Source organism: Rhinatrema bivittatum, chromosome 5 (assembly GCF_901001135.1).
Source record: "Rhinatrema bivittatum chromosome 5, aRhiBiv1.1, whole genome shotgun sequence".
NCBI lineage: Eukaryota > Metazoa > Chordata > Amphibia > Gymnophiona > Rhinatrematidae > Rhinatrema > Rhinatrema bivittatum.
Window position 1 is genome coordinate 239,405,411 of NC_042619.1, and position 14,656 is coordinate 239,420,066.

Here is a 14,656-nt window from a genome sequence, read left to right on the forward strand (position 1 = left end):
AGCAATATTCCTTGCAATGCAGCACTGCCGCCAGTCTACAAGATCCACTTTCACACAGGCTGCTGCCATTCAAGTTAAACCAAAACTGCATTAATAAGAGTTAAACCCTTTACAAAAAAGACAATTCACTGGTTGTATTTTGCTTATGCAAAGGCTAGTAGTTGCATTTGTATTTTTCTCACTGTTCCTGAGGTTTTTGTTTGTTTTTTTAAAACAGATTTGAAACTTCTTCTCTTATAGACTAGAGCCTGACCTTCCCTAACTTTTTTCAAGTAGACAACCATTATGTGCTGTACCAGTTCTTCAATGAAATACCCTTGCGTATGGAGAATCTGGTTAAGTCATTTGCTTTAGCAGTTTTAGGGTAGCAGCTTAATTGGATTCCACAGCACCCTTCACAGTGCAGTCCAGAACCTGTGACCAGCCCCAAAGCTGTAGAGCAAGAGCTCAGTGCAAGTAGCTCATGTCTGACCATGCTAAAAACTTAACTACAGGAGCCTAACTTAAGGAAAGGAACAAATGGCTGGGTCGCACCATTACTGCAGAGGAGCTTTGAGCTCCATAGGGATTAATGCATATGATGTGCTATGGGCATCTAGCACTATTCAGGGTGGAAAAGAATTAGTTCTTGCCAGCCAGCATGCTTAGAAATGGATATTATCATAAAAAAAAGAGAAAACAGTATTAAATACCAAATAAGCTTGCAGCAATAATAAATAGAAGCTGTAAAAAAAAGTGTACCCAATAGGTTCAACAGAGAATTTGCTTCAGTACAGCTAGATAATGGTCGTTCATTTACATGTTCTTTAGTGTTCACAATAACTTCATAACAACATACAATCAACCTGTTACATTCCCATCTCTACTACTTCCTGAAGAACCATTTACCGGACTGAACCACCACCTTTAGAAGGATCCTTTCTGTACATCCCTCAGCCATTCCACTGAAAAGTACCATCTACTTAATTTTAAAAAGTGGTTAGATCAGTCTCTACCAGTTGTACAGTGGCTATTAATATTTTGTCTTTTGCATGTAAAGAGACACGCAAAGCTTTGTATGTTTAGACAGGCTCCCTTTCACAGTATCCAGCTGATGATTTTTTGTTTTGACTCAGCCATTTGTTGCTGCTCCTTTGGGGCTCCAGTTCATTAGGAATCCATGGGGGTGGAAATCCTAGCACTGAGCCTTCATTCACATATACCCTGGAATTTTTTCCTTGTTTTATAGCAGCCCTGTCCCCACTCAGGTGCACTTAAGTCTGGTGAGTGCAATTACAATCCCAAGTCTTGAATCCTGCCACCAGGTGTCACCCTTGCACAATGACCACAGCTCCCTTCTCCTAGGAGCAGTAAAAGCTGTCTCCATAGCACCACCTGCTCCAGTCTACCTCAAGAAGCAGAACCCTGGACTTGGCCATTTACGTAGAGCTAGACCAAGCTCGTCTGCTACATTTTTTTTAATTCTGCTTTTGAGGCTTATTTGTATAGGGTTGATAGATATTAACAGGGCTCACAGGTTATTCCTTGTGTTTTATGAATCTAAAATGATCATAGCACAGAACACATTAAAACAGGATTGTTTGACCAACATTAGCATATTTTAGAGTACCAGTAACCAACCTGGGCTTATTTCAAATGTTGGAAAATGTAAAACTGATTTTCTTACCACCCAGCCAGATCAATTCAGGAGCAGAGGGTTATCCACCTCTACCAGCAGATGGAGACAGAGCAAACTGACCTTACAGAATATATACACTCCTGCAGTGACAGCAGCCTGCCAGTATTCTCCCTCTCCAGCAGATGGTTGGCATGCATTGCACTTCTTGGGCTTGCTTCAAATTTTAGAGAAGAAATAATAAGATTTAATTCACCCCACTCGCCTGCAATACCAAATGGTCCCTCTCATAGTTGAGAATGCCTGAGGTGATTTCTGTGGTCCTCAGGTATGTGCTTTGGTCCGGTAGCTGGTTTTCTCAGCTGGCATAGACTTAGCTGATTAAAATAGCTGAAAGGCAGCAGGTGCAGGAAGCAAAAGCACAGTGGGGACGGTCCATGCACTCTTCCCCCAAAGACCACGGAGCATCTCTGTACTCAGCCAAGAAAGGCTAAGCTCAGGTAAGGCTAAAAAAAAAAATAAAGAGGAGAAAGACAGAGAATAGAAGGGTTGTTTATAGGGCTTCCTTGACTATACGGGCACAGTGAGCCATTCCTCACGTTCATTCCCACTCCTGTGGAAAATTAAGGGACTTGGGCAGCCTGGAGGGTTGAGGACGCTGGGCATGCTTGGCCCCACTGTTACACTTTCTTTTCTGTGTGCCACGCAGTAGGCCAAGGCAGCATTTTCAATTGCTTCAGGACCATCAATGCATGCAAGTGCATCTGGCTGTGTGACCAACTTGTGCACTCAGGCTCTTTTGGCAATGTGCCTGTGCACACAGTCTGGGACACATTGGTTGTGCACTTAAATTTAGCACAGTGAAAGTGCACCTAGTATTGCAATGCCTAGCCTTGTGACACCTAAATTTTGAGGCATGAATTCAGCTCAATTCACACCTTTAGTTGCCTCTTAAGCGGATTGTCGGCTTAATGGTGCCTGTGGCCAAGAAACCCAAGCACCTTTCCCTCTGTGCTACCTGCAGTGCCCTCTTAACTTGTGCCAACACTGCTTAGAAGTTCAGGGAGAATTATCTTTCTCTGATTTTACTAAGCCTGGTTCAGCCCAGTCTGATGATGGGCAGGGTTAGGACATGTCAGAAGCGATGGCTGCCCTTGCAACTCCCTTGAGTGGTTAGGGGAATGCAGCTCAGTGAGTGAAGCACAGGTGCCTGCTATTTTTGACATGGAGCCTTTTACCTTTTCTTAGGTAGATGTTTTTCAAGAATTGCACTCCTTTTTTCAGGCACAGTCCTCAGCCCCATCCAATCCTGTCAGGTCAGACTCACAGGCAGTAACCTCCCACCCATCTGGCACTACTGTTAAGTGCCAAAGTGCACCTCGATTGGCAGCAGATGCTCCTGGATAAGAATCTGGATCAAATGATGATGTGGTCGATCCAGATGATCTGGAGGATGAGGAAATGCCTCCAGGACTGGAAGCATATAGGACAATGTGGTGCCTCTTTCAGAGAGATGAACTATGGGCTCCTATGTCCCAGACATTGAAGATGGTGGGAGTAGCTGGAGCAGATTCCATGTCGGAGCAAAAGAAAAATCTCATTTTGGTTTCTTTAGGGAGAAAGCCTCTTGTTTTTTCACTGTTTTGGAGGCAGCTCAAGAATTGCTTGAGTAGGATGCCCCAGAGCCAAATTTCAAAGGGGGGTCAGGCCTTGGAAGGCCTGTACCCCCTCGCTCCAGTAGTAAGAGAGCATTTGCATTTTCCAAAGGTGGATAGGCTTGTCCGTGCCATCTCTAAATGGACGACTATCCCCGTGGACGGAGGAATGGCCTTAAAGGATAAGCACAATAGGAGGCTCAACGCAATCCTTAAGCAAACATGTGAAGCAATGACAGATAGCTTCTTCTTGTTCCCTGGTGGCTCACTCTTGTTTACTTCGCTGTCAGGAGATAGATGACGCTGCTATGAATTGCAGTTATGGAACCAGCTGCCACCTTAAGCAGATGTGGGCTGTGATTTGAGCCACGCCTCAGTAATAGCAGGCAGGCGTCAGTGATGGCTGAGAAATTGGGCAGCAGATGCAAGCTCCAAGGCTAATCTTACAAAATTGCCCTTTAAAGGCTCAGTCTTGTTTGGGAGCGAGTTGGAGAAACTGGCCCATAAGTGGGGCGAATCTGCAGTTGCCGGAGGATAAGAAGCAGACACCGTGTCCCTTTGACATGAGAGGTCATACCAGGGGTTCCATGCATTTTTAACCCTACAAAGGTGCAACCAATTAAGCAGACACAACTTTTTGGTAGGTCTCAGTCCTTTCATCCCAGACAGCCCAGGCAGGGTGTGGGCTAGGGGAGTGCAACCTCTCCGGACTCCTAATGAAGGCTTGTTGACCCACCTCCAGGAACAGGAGATGGGTAGGGCATCTCTCGTATCAGAGGAGGGTCGAAATCACATCGCTCAGGGGGTCCTGGAGGTGATACGAGAGAGAGATATGTACTGGAGTTTTGTAGTATTCCTTGGGCTGTGTTCAGGGTGCCTCCCTGCCACTCCCCACAGACGAAGCAGGCAGTGGAGTATTCACTGTCAAGGCTCCTCCATCTAAGAGCTGTGAGCCTAGTGCCATGTCTCAAGAAAAGACAGGTCGATATTCCCATCCTGCAGCTCAAAGGGGTCAGCTGTCATTGACAGTTGACTCATTTTCACATGGAAACATTGTGCTCAGTAATAATGGCAATGCAGTCATGGGAATTTCTGATCTCTGTGGATCTGTCCAAGGCATACCTCCATATTGCCATCTGCTGGGTGCATCAGCATTTTCTGCATTTTGCAGTGTTGGGGTGCCATTATCAGTTTTGGGCACTGCCTTTTGCTCTGCCACTGCTCCCAGAACATTTTCCAAGGTTGTGGTGGCGGCAGCGTTGGTACAGCTGTATTAGGAAACTGGTTGATTCAGGCCAAGTCTCTAGAAGAGAGCCCCCAGGTGACTCAGGTGCTCTCGCTGTTGCAAGAGTGCAGGGATTGGATAGTGAACCTAGCCAAGAGCACTCTTCAGCCATTTCAGTCATCGGAGTATGTGGGTTTTCGGTTCACCATGAAGCAGGGGAAGGTTTTCCTGCTGGAAGCTCATATTCAGAAGTTGATGGCACAGGTATTCTGATGGCAGCAAGGCTTGAAGTGGTGCCCTGGTCGAGAGTGCATATGCATCCTCTTCAGTGCTTCCTGCTTTCTTATGGGGGGCCTGCAATCTCAGGACTATTTAATTCAGCTCCACCTGCCACTGGAAGGCTGCTGTCACCTCCAATGGTGGTTGCAAGTGGATCATCTAAGAAATCGCTGGACTGATTAGTACTCAAGCCGGATGTGAGCCTCCAGGGTTGGGGAGCTCACTGTCAGGAACTAACAGTGCAAGAACGCTAGAGTATGGAAGAGTTTCTCTGGAACATCAATTGGCTGGAAGCCCGGGTGGTCCGGTTGGCATGCTTGCAGGGTCAAGCAGTCTTCAGTAATGTCTGACAATGCAACAGTGACTTACATCAATCAGAAGGGAGGAACCAAGAGCCGGCAAGTGTCGTAGGAGATAGATCAATTTATGGTATGGGCAGAAGGGCATCTTCAGGAAATCTTGGCCTCTCCCATTGCACGAAAAGACAATGTGAGAGCAGACTCTCTCAGCAGGGAGAGTCTGGACCCAGGAGAATGGGTTTTGTAAGATGAGGCGTTTCAGCTGATAGTGGATTGCTGGGGCCTTCCGGTTCTAGACCTGCTGGTGACTTCTCGCAATTGCGAAGGTTCCTTGATTCTTCAGTCACAGGAGAGATCCAAAGTCCTTGGGTATTAATGCTTTCTTACAGGACTGGCTAGCGGACAAGCTGCAGTATTGCCTTTCCCCCAAGGCCTATGTTGGACAGAATAGTTCAGAGGGGTGAGGGTCACAGAGGGATGGTACTTTTTGTGGCACCAGATTGGGCCTGGGAGACCATGATATGCAGATCTGTGAAGGCTTCTTGTGGTCTCTCCCCTGCAGTTTCTGGCACACAGGAATATATTGTAGCAGCAACCTGTTCTTCATGCAGATCAGACTGTTTTGTCTTATGGTATTGCCCTCGAGAGGGTTCACTTGCTGAAGCATGCGTATTCTACTACAGCGATTGCCATCTCACTACGAGCAAGAAAGTTCTCCACTTCTTTAACCTATGTGTGGGTTTGGTAAGTATTTGAGGCTTGGTGTAAAGAGAGGCGTGCTTTCTCCTTTAGTTAAGATCCTGCTTATTTTGGAATTTTTGCAGGCTGGCTTGAATAAAGGGTTGGCACTTAATTCCTTGAAGGTACAGGTAGCAGCTCTTGCCTGTTTCTGGCATCAGGTGAATGGTAAATCCTTATTGGTTCATCCAGATGTGGCTCATTTCTTGAGAGGGGTTAAACATCTTCATCCTCCCTTGTGGTTACCAGTACCCTTGGGGAGTCAATCTAGTTTTGGATTTCTTAGTGGGCCCTATGTTTCGACCAATGTGCAGCCTTTCCTTGCCATTACTGACCTTGAAAATGGTGTTTCTGGTGGTGATATTCCGCATGTTGAATTTCCGAGCTGCAGGCCTTGTCTTGCTGGGAGCCATTCCTTCGGGTGACTCCAGGGACGATACAGCTGCAGACTGTTCCTTCTTTTTTGCCAAAAAATGGATTTTTTTCATTTTCCTGCTGAGAAATATCACCTGTTGCAACCCTTGGATTCAAGAGATATGTTGTGAGGTATCTGGAGGTTTCCAAACCTTTCCAAAAGACAGATCATCTTGTCTGCCTTCAAGGAAGAGGTAAACAGGGTGAGCCAGCTTCACAGGGTACAATAGCTCACTGAATTAAGGAGGTAGTCACAGCTGCATGTGTGGATGCTGCAAAGCCGTTGCCCACTCAATTTAGGGCTCATTCCACTAGGGCTCAGGCAGTGTCATGAGCGGAAGTTAGTTTGTTAGCTCCTGTCTACAAATGCCGAACTGTGAAGTGGGCCTCGTTGCACATCTTTTCCAGGTACTATTGTCTGAATGTGCAAGACCTGGGAGGATGCAGCCTTTGCACGTGCGGTTTTGACAGGACCATGACCATTCCCATCCTATTCAGGAATAGCTTGGGTACATTCCATTGATCCTGAATTTATCTGTCTGTTTGCTAGGAAATGAGATTACTACTTACCTGATAATTTCCTTTTCTTTAAACCAGACAGATGAATTCAGCTTCCCACCCTTGGTTGCCACATGATTGTCCTTTGGTCCTCCTGCGTGTTTACATGTTCAAGGGTTACTGGTAAGTGTTAACCCAGTAGACTAGTATTAATACATTCCTTGAATTCAGTGTTTCCTGGTGGCAGAGTACTAAAATGGTTATCTGTTATTACTCAAGTTTTTGCTAGTCTGTCCACCGTTGGCTTTGGAAGAGAATACTGGCAGGCTGATGGCACTGCAGGAGTATATATACTCTGACATCAGTTTGCTCAGTCTCCATTTGCTGGTAGAGGTGCTTATCCATTCGTCCTGAATTCATCTGTTTACTTTAAAGAAAAGGAAATTATTAGGTAAACTGTAATGTCTCATTAGGCTTTGTGAAATTAACAAATCTATTAACAGCATGGCAAGGTGAGGAGTGTGTGATATTACATAATTATGAGAAATCTAGGAACCAAAATTATACATTTTCTGAAACTGAATACTATGGAAAACGACCATTCCACATGTATAAACGTTCACCCACAAGGGACTGAATTATCTTTAAAGACAGAGGCATGAGTGATAATTAGAACACTTTAAAAGGAATGTTCTATGTTTTTCATGAACTATATTCCTTTTGTTCTTTATTCCTTTGGCTGATTTGTACCAAACCATTTCCTATTTACCCATTCCATTCAGTCTTCAAAAATGCATCTGCAAACCAGGATAAACACTTAACACCAATGTTCCCAAAACAGCAGTGGCTCTTCTAGATTGTCTGAGATATTACAAAATTGTACACCAACACAACAGCTTAATTGTTCATAACCTAGAAAAATGTTTAAAAAGAAGTTTGTTTCCTGAACATTATGTGTCAAAGAAAGTGCTTGGCATAGAGGCCCCTCCATTCTTCACCCGCAGACTCCATATTCTATCAGCGCTGTATTTCGCTATGTGCAAATGTTTTGGCTTAGTTCTCATCCAGTTTATGCCATAAGAAAATAGTTTATTTTGTTTACAGGTATGGAACTGATGGCTGTCCTGGCAGAGGTGAAGCACTGGTGGGAGGAAGAAATGTCTCTGCCTCAGTATACTCTCCCCACTCAAAAAAAAAAAATAGACACTGACCACAAGGAGAAAAGTACATGCAGTGCTTTGGGGGACAACACTGTGGGGGATAAGTGTACCTTCTTTTACTCCCTCCCCCTCATGTATACCTTTTCTTCTTCCAATTCTCTTTGGCATGTTTAGGCTCATGAATATTACTGGTCTACATCCATGGGCCCAGTTGTATAAATTGGCTTCTGTGTTTCAGTGGTAGAGGCCCGACCCTATGTGAACTTCCAGGACTGTAGTTCCATGAGGCTACATCAGACAATGTAGCTGCTGGGGCGGCAGTTGCCTCACACCAAGACCTCCTCTTCTTGTCACTGCCTCACTGGAATTGTCTCTTCGCTAGAAACAACCGATAATGTGTCATACTGCTCATCAAAATTACATGTTTCCAACTTTGGCACCAAGGTGTGCTCCATGCGTTCATTTAAATACTGCAAAAGATGAAAGGCAAAGAAAGATTGGTGTGAATAACATCGCTTAAAATAATTTATTTCTATTCCACCTTTCGTCACATCAAAGCAGATTACATTGTGTAGGTATTTCCCTGTCCTCAGAGGGCTCACAATCTACAGGCCTTATTTACTAAGCATTTTCCCCCCTAGACACAGAATGGGAGAAAAGCCTTAGCACATCAAGCCTTAGGTTTACACCAGAGGCACTACAGCATATCCAAGGTACAGACCAAAACAGTTTCTGGCCAGTAATGCTTGTATTTTTAAAGAAACTTCTTATGTTTTCTCCCTACTTTTTCTACTTCACATAACATCTAAAATGGATTATTGCATTTTTAGTTTAAACTGATATTCATCATAAATTCCCAGACTTTTTTCCAAAAGTGAAAATAGTTTTAAACCGATTTTCACTCAAATTTTGGGCTGATTAAAGAGCAGCTTCAGAGCTGCAGCTGCTGGAAGCCAGTACAGGCTAAAACACGCAAAGGGACCGATGCAATGAATATGCGCAGAAAGCGGAAGCTGAATAGTCAGCACCCGCTTTCTTAATGCTCCCCCCCCACCCCCACGGGTGCCATGCAATATTTAAATTAGGGGGTCACGTTAGCAAGAAGGCGATATTAAGTAGGAGGCTCCGCTATTAATGCCTGCTCCAGGCAGGCATTAATTTCTGATCGCTAAATGAGCGACCTAAATGCACATTTATTTTGCATTGGGAGTGAATACCTATTAGTCTCATTCACATGCATTTGCATGTGATGAGTGCTATTAGATTTACTCCGTGTTAGACGCGTGTTGTAGAGGCGCTAATCCCCTTATTGCATCTAACTGTGGGTTATACAGTGCGCTCGGCCCCTCAGTGTTTCAAATCCCACCCCCCACCTGCAAAAGCCCCACCAAGCAGCCAAAGTACCTGCTCCTTGGTACCACCAATGCAGCTTCTGAAGTGGGCCAACACCTACCCAAAGCACTTCCTGGTACGTTCCCTGGCCCCACAAAAAGGAAGGGCAGTGCTGAAGAGCACAGGAGCCCCAGCCAGCAAGCTGCTGAAGGAGAGAGGAAATATCTGGAGCCACCAGGAATAAGGAAGAATGCAGCTGCAATGGAGCGGGGGAGGGGGGAATATTCTCACCAGGGATGTGAGAGAAGAAGGCAGGACATAGGGGTGAAGGTAGGGATGCTGCTGAGTGGGAAAATCTTAATACTGTGCTGGCTTCTATCCACCAAAATAAACTCTGATATTTAACCCAGAAAATTAGTCACATCTTTCCATTAATTTTCTCCTGCTTTTGTTCTTATCTTAATAAACCCTGAAATTCACAGACAAGTTTAAAAAAATAAAACACAAAAATGAAGGTCCCAACCTATCCTGCATACTCTGGCTGTATCTGAATCTGTTTTGATGGTCTCTTAAATTATGATCAACTCCACTTCAGGGAATGTTCTTACTATGCACCAGGTCATCAGTGGTAATTCAACCTCACCGCTGATGCAGTGGAAGTAGAGAAGTTACATTCATTCCTATCACTGACAGAAGCATAAAAATTAATCTTTGAAAATAGTACAGTATTTTCTAGCTTTGCAGAGTCTTTCCTTTCTCCATAGGCAATCACAATAAGCAACAAGTACAGCCTCCTTCAGCACTGTGGGGTCTGACATCTCCTGCAGCTCATCCTGGGAATTGGTCATATGCCACACTTTAGTCTCCATTTTTGACTCTTCAAAACTATGAATTATGTCAAACAAAGCATTAGAAAAGGAGAGAAAAGGAGGGTTCAGGTTATAGTGTACACTTTACACTTTATTAAACATCTTTAAATTAAGAAAAAATATACTCTCTGGTCCAGACATACTCTCAAAGTTATTTTAACAAAGAATGCAAAAAAAAAAAAAATGTAATGAAGATTTGTAGGAAGGCTGCAGGGGAGGATCTGGTAAATACTATGCAGCAGAAGTTACTGTATATACATGTATAAATCAAAAAATCTTACCCCCAAAACTGGTCCTTAAAAGCAGTCTTATCCACGGGTCAATCCATATAATGCTGGTCCCGTAATTCACGATGCATAAGTGAATTGTTCGCATGCTCCTCCTCCAGATCCCTTAACTCACCCGCTATGAGGACAATGACGGCACTTGCAGTTGTGCAGGCACGTCCTACAACCCCCCAAAACAGGGTCTGACTGGTGCACTTAGAACCACATGGTTCAAAGCGCACCACTGGGACCCCGTGGGGAGGAGAAAGAACATGAGCAACCACAAGTTTGCCATCATCCTCAAGCAGCGTGTGTTCAAGTTAAGGGATCCAGAGGAGTTGTAAGGGAGAAGCTGCTGTTGTCCAGATAGCAGCAGATGAGCTAAGGAATAGGGAGAGGGGACGGATTCAAACAGGCGGGACAGCAGGATTCTGACAGCTGGGTCAGCCATTAGAATAATGACATCTTAACCTCAGAAAAATGAGTGCTGAGAAGAAAAAGAGCATATTGTACCGTTTTGCTGAAACTGAAGGTTATAGAACATGCAAAGGAGGCCAATAATTGTGTAAGCTGCAAGAGAATTTGACAGTGAAAAAAATCATCAGATTGGAAAAAAATGATGAAAAACTGCTAGAAATGCCAAAGTCAAAGCCTTACGTCTCAAAATTATGCCTTTTGAAGGAATGGAAAAAGATGTGAGCGACTAGGTAATGGAATGCAGACAGAATGGCTACATTGTGACTCGCTCGAGCATTAGGATTCGTGCCCTTCAAATGGCAAAAGAAAAATATTCACTGACCGAAGGTCTGAAAGAATTCACAGCATCGTCTGGTTGGTGTTCGCGGTTCATTAACAAATATGGATTGTGCCTTCGTCAGCACTCAAAAATTTCACAGAAACTGCCCAAAGAGCTTGATGAAAAGATCTGATCTGTTCGTTCCACAAAGAATCATTTTGATATGAATATCACTGGTAATATGGATGAAATGCCTAGGACATTTGACATGCCTGGCAACTGCACTGTAGCTGGCATTGGTGAGAAGACCGTACTTGTAAAAACAACTGGTCATAAAAAGACCCATTTCATGGTGGTCCTGTCTTGTCTGGCAGATGGCACAAAACTGCATCCGGTGGTAATATGCAAAAGGAAAATGATGCCGAAGAACCTAAAAATTCCAGCAGGCATAACTGTTCGGGTTCAACCTAAAGACTGGATGGGATGAGGAGGGAACGAAATGGTGGCTGTGCGGTGTCGGGCAGGCGCGGGGCTAAGAAAACGACAGTCACTACTGGTGTGGGATATGTTCCGCACACATATAACAGAGGATGTGAAGGACGATGCAAAGAAAATGCCGATCACATTAACAGTGATTCCAGAAGGTCTGACATCAATGCTCCAGCCGTTAGATGTCTGTCTCAACAAGCCTTTCAATGACCAATGTGTGGCAACAATGGATGTGTTCTGGTCAAGCAAAGTTAACAAAAGTAGGGAACCTGATGAAACCATTGATTTGGTGGTGAAATGGATAAAGGATGCCTGGGAGTCAACTCCACAAGAAATGGTCAAGAAGTCATCCCTGAAATGCAGCATTAGCGATGCTATGGATGGATCAGATGATGATGCCATCTATCAAGACAAAGATGAATCTGCATCGAATGATAATTCAACAGATGGAGACAGTGAAGACAACATTTACGCTGATGGCATCACCAAAGAACAGTTCTATGATTTATTCAGACATTCCAATGATGAAGAATCAGAATTTGAATAAAAGAGAAGGATCCAAACAGCAGGGACACCCATGGGGAGGAGCAGGAACGGGAGGGAGGGAAAGATCCATACAGCAGGGACATTGTCTTAAGTTGTTAAATGAAAATGTTTCTTATAAGAGACTTTATTTTGCTTTTACAAATAAATAAAAGCAATTCTCTGTTATTGGTTTGTTTCTTAGTATGGATTTCACCATTTCATCAGCTCCCTAGGTTTTTCCATTGCCTTATCCACGGGTGACAGATAATTCTTGATTTGGGGGCCCAAAAAGTACCCTCAACTTATACACGAGTATATATGGTAAATTAAGGATCAGTGGAAACACAGAGGTGAAAATAACCCAGTCAGTGGGTTGAAATGTGCACAATTCTCACTTTCTCATTCTACCTATTGATTCTAAATAGTGGGATGCTGGCTAGGTTATTAAGCTTGTTCTTCGACTAACATTAAAAAGAAGTGGATTTGATGGTCTTTTTTGGATCAGTTTTTATTAGTCACAGCCTACAACAAATCTTTCAAGTTTGTGCTTCCATATTTCAGAAATTCTATTATTTTTTTTTTTACACCAATTTCTTACAGACATATATCCGAATGTCCGATCTTCACAGCCGGCTCATAACTTCTAGATGTGAAATGCCACCAAGTAAGCCTGCTCACAGTTTCCTTCTGATTTTTCAGCAAATCAAAATGAAGTGCACATTTAAAATATCCTACTTTCAGAAATGGAACATCACTGCTCCAGGTTACAGAAAGAAGAAGGGCGATGAATGAAGATTCCAGTTCCTCTAACTGCATTTCTCAAATGCCTCACACTTAGTGACTCTTTACACCACCAAAAACTACAAATGAATCAGCAACTGTCGTATGGAAACCTCAGTTTCCCCACCTCCACCCTGCATACCTGCCATTATTAATGCTCTCTGCAAAAGACAAGCACACACATGAAAAAAAATTTCAAGCCCTCAATCTGCTCAAAGGGGCGGATTTTAAAAGGAGCGCGAATAGGCCTACTTTTGTTTGCGCTCCAGGCGCAAACAAAAGTACGCTGGATTTTAGTAGATACGCGCGGAGCCGCACGTATCTGCTAAAAAACCTGGATCGGCGCGCGCAAGGCTATCAATTTTGTATAGCCGGCGCGCGCCGAGCCGCGCAGCCTACCCCCGTTCCCTCCGAGGCCGCTCCGATTTCTTGGAGGGAATCCTCTAACACCCTCCCCTCACCTTCCCCTCCCTTCCTCTACCTAACCCACCCGCTCGGCCCTGTCTATACCCCCTTACCTTTGTTGGGGGATTTACGCCTCCCAGAGGGAGGCGTAAATCCCCGCGCACCAGCGGGCCTCCTGCGCGCCGGGCCGCGACCTGGGGACGGGTACGGAGGGCGCGACCACGCCCCCGGACCGCCCCGGGCCGTAGCCACGCCCCCGTGCCCGCCCCCAAAATGCTGCCGACACGCCCCGACGACCGGGACCACCCCTGACACGCCCCCGACACGCCCCCCTCGGAGAACCCCGGGACTTACGCGAGTCCCGGGGCTCTGCGCGCGCCAATAGGCCTATGTAAAATAGGCTTACCAGCGCGCAGGGCCCTGCTCGCCTAAATCCGCCCGGTTTTGGGCGGATTTAGGCGAGCAGGGCTCTGAAAATCCGCCCCAAAGTGTGTTCTAACGGATGGGAAAAAACAAAAACACAGTGCGGCAAAATATTAGGAACTTGAATTATCTTAAAAAGAAAGCTGTCCCTTGTGCAACTTTTCAAATGTAGACAGCTGGTGGGAATATCAAATTTGTTGGTAAACACTTTAAAAAAAACAACATTTTTTCTCAGCTGCTCCTCTACAATTGTATTTAAAACTTCAGGAGCAGCCATGCTTGGAAAACTACCCCGAATGTACTTAGTTCAATTTTATTTGTAATTTGCTGTTTATACGTTTTAAACTAAAACCAAAAACTCACAAGGAATATTTGTGATATCAGCTAATATGGACCAATGGGATTCATAAAAATTCTTTCAAAAATAATTCTTAGAAATACAAAATTTAGTCCATCCCAGTCAACTATGTTGGCAAGAATTTGTGGCATACGCATGCATATATCTTGGTTGTGTCAGTTTGTTACTGGCTTTTGGGAGTGGGTCAGAGTGGAAACTGAGCATATGCTGGGAATGCAGATGCTTTTTTTTTCCCCACAGCTGTGCCTTCTAGACATCGATGACAAGGGTGATATCCCTGTAAACAATAAAAGCAATGCAGCTGATGTTACACGTGGCCGGGGTCACCAATATTTTGGAAAAGTAAAGTTAACCACCACCACCATGGTGGATAAATGCACTAATTCTTTACACTAAAATATGGAGCCCTTACTGGTCACATCAACTAGCCCAGATGTTTGGCTTCCAAGAAGTGCTCTGGCAGGACGCCTTAGACTTGTGCTGGTTAGAAAATTAAGCGTGTGTACCCTGGCATGTGCATTTATGGTCAAGATATGTAATCTGTTGTACACCTGATATCTGTTAACTAAAAATGTAAAAAAGAAATACAA

General features: G+C 44.4%; 1 protein-coding gene across 1 annotated transcript in view; it reads right to left on the bottom strand.

The window, feature by feature from the left end:
* Positions 1-211: 211 nt before the first annotated feature.
* LOC115092574 (interferon gamma receptor 2-like) overlaps positions 212-14,656 on the bottom strand; it is a 68,353-nt gene continuing 53,908 nt past the window's right edge. The window contains exon 8 of the mRNA XM_029603556.1: positions 212-8,353. Within this exon, the coding sequence (XP_029459416.1) occupies positions 8,234-8,353 (120 nt within the window). The 3' untranslated portion in view covers positions 212-8,233. The remainder of the gene's footprint in view (positions 8,354-14,656) is intronic.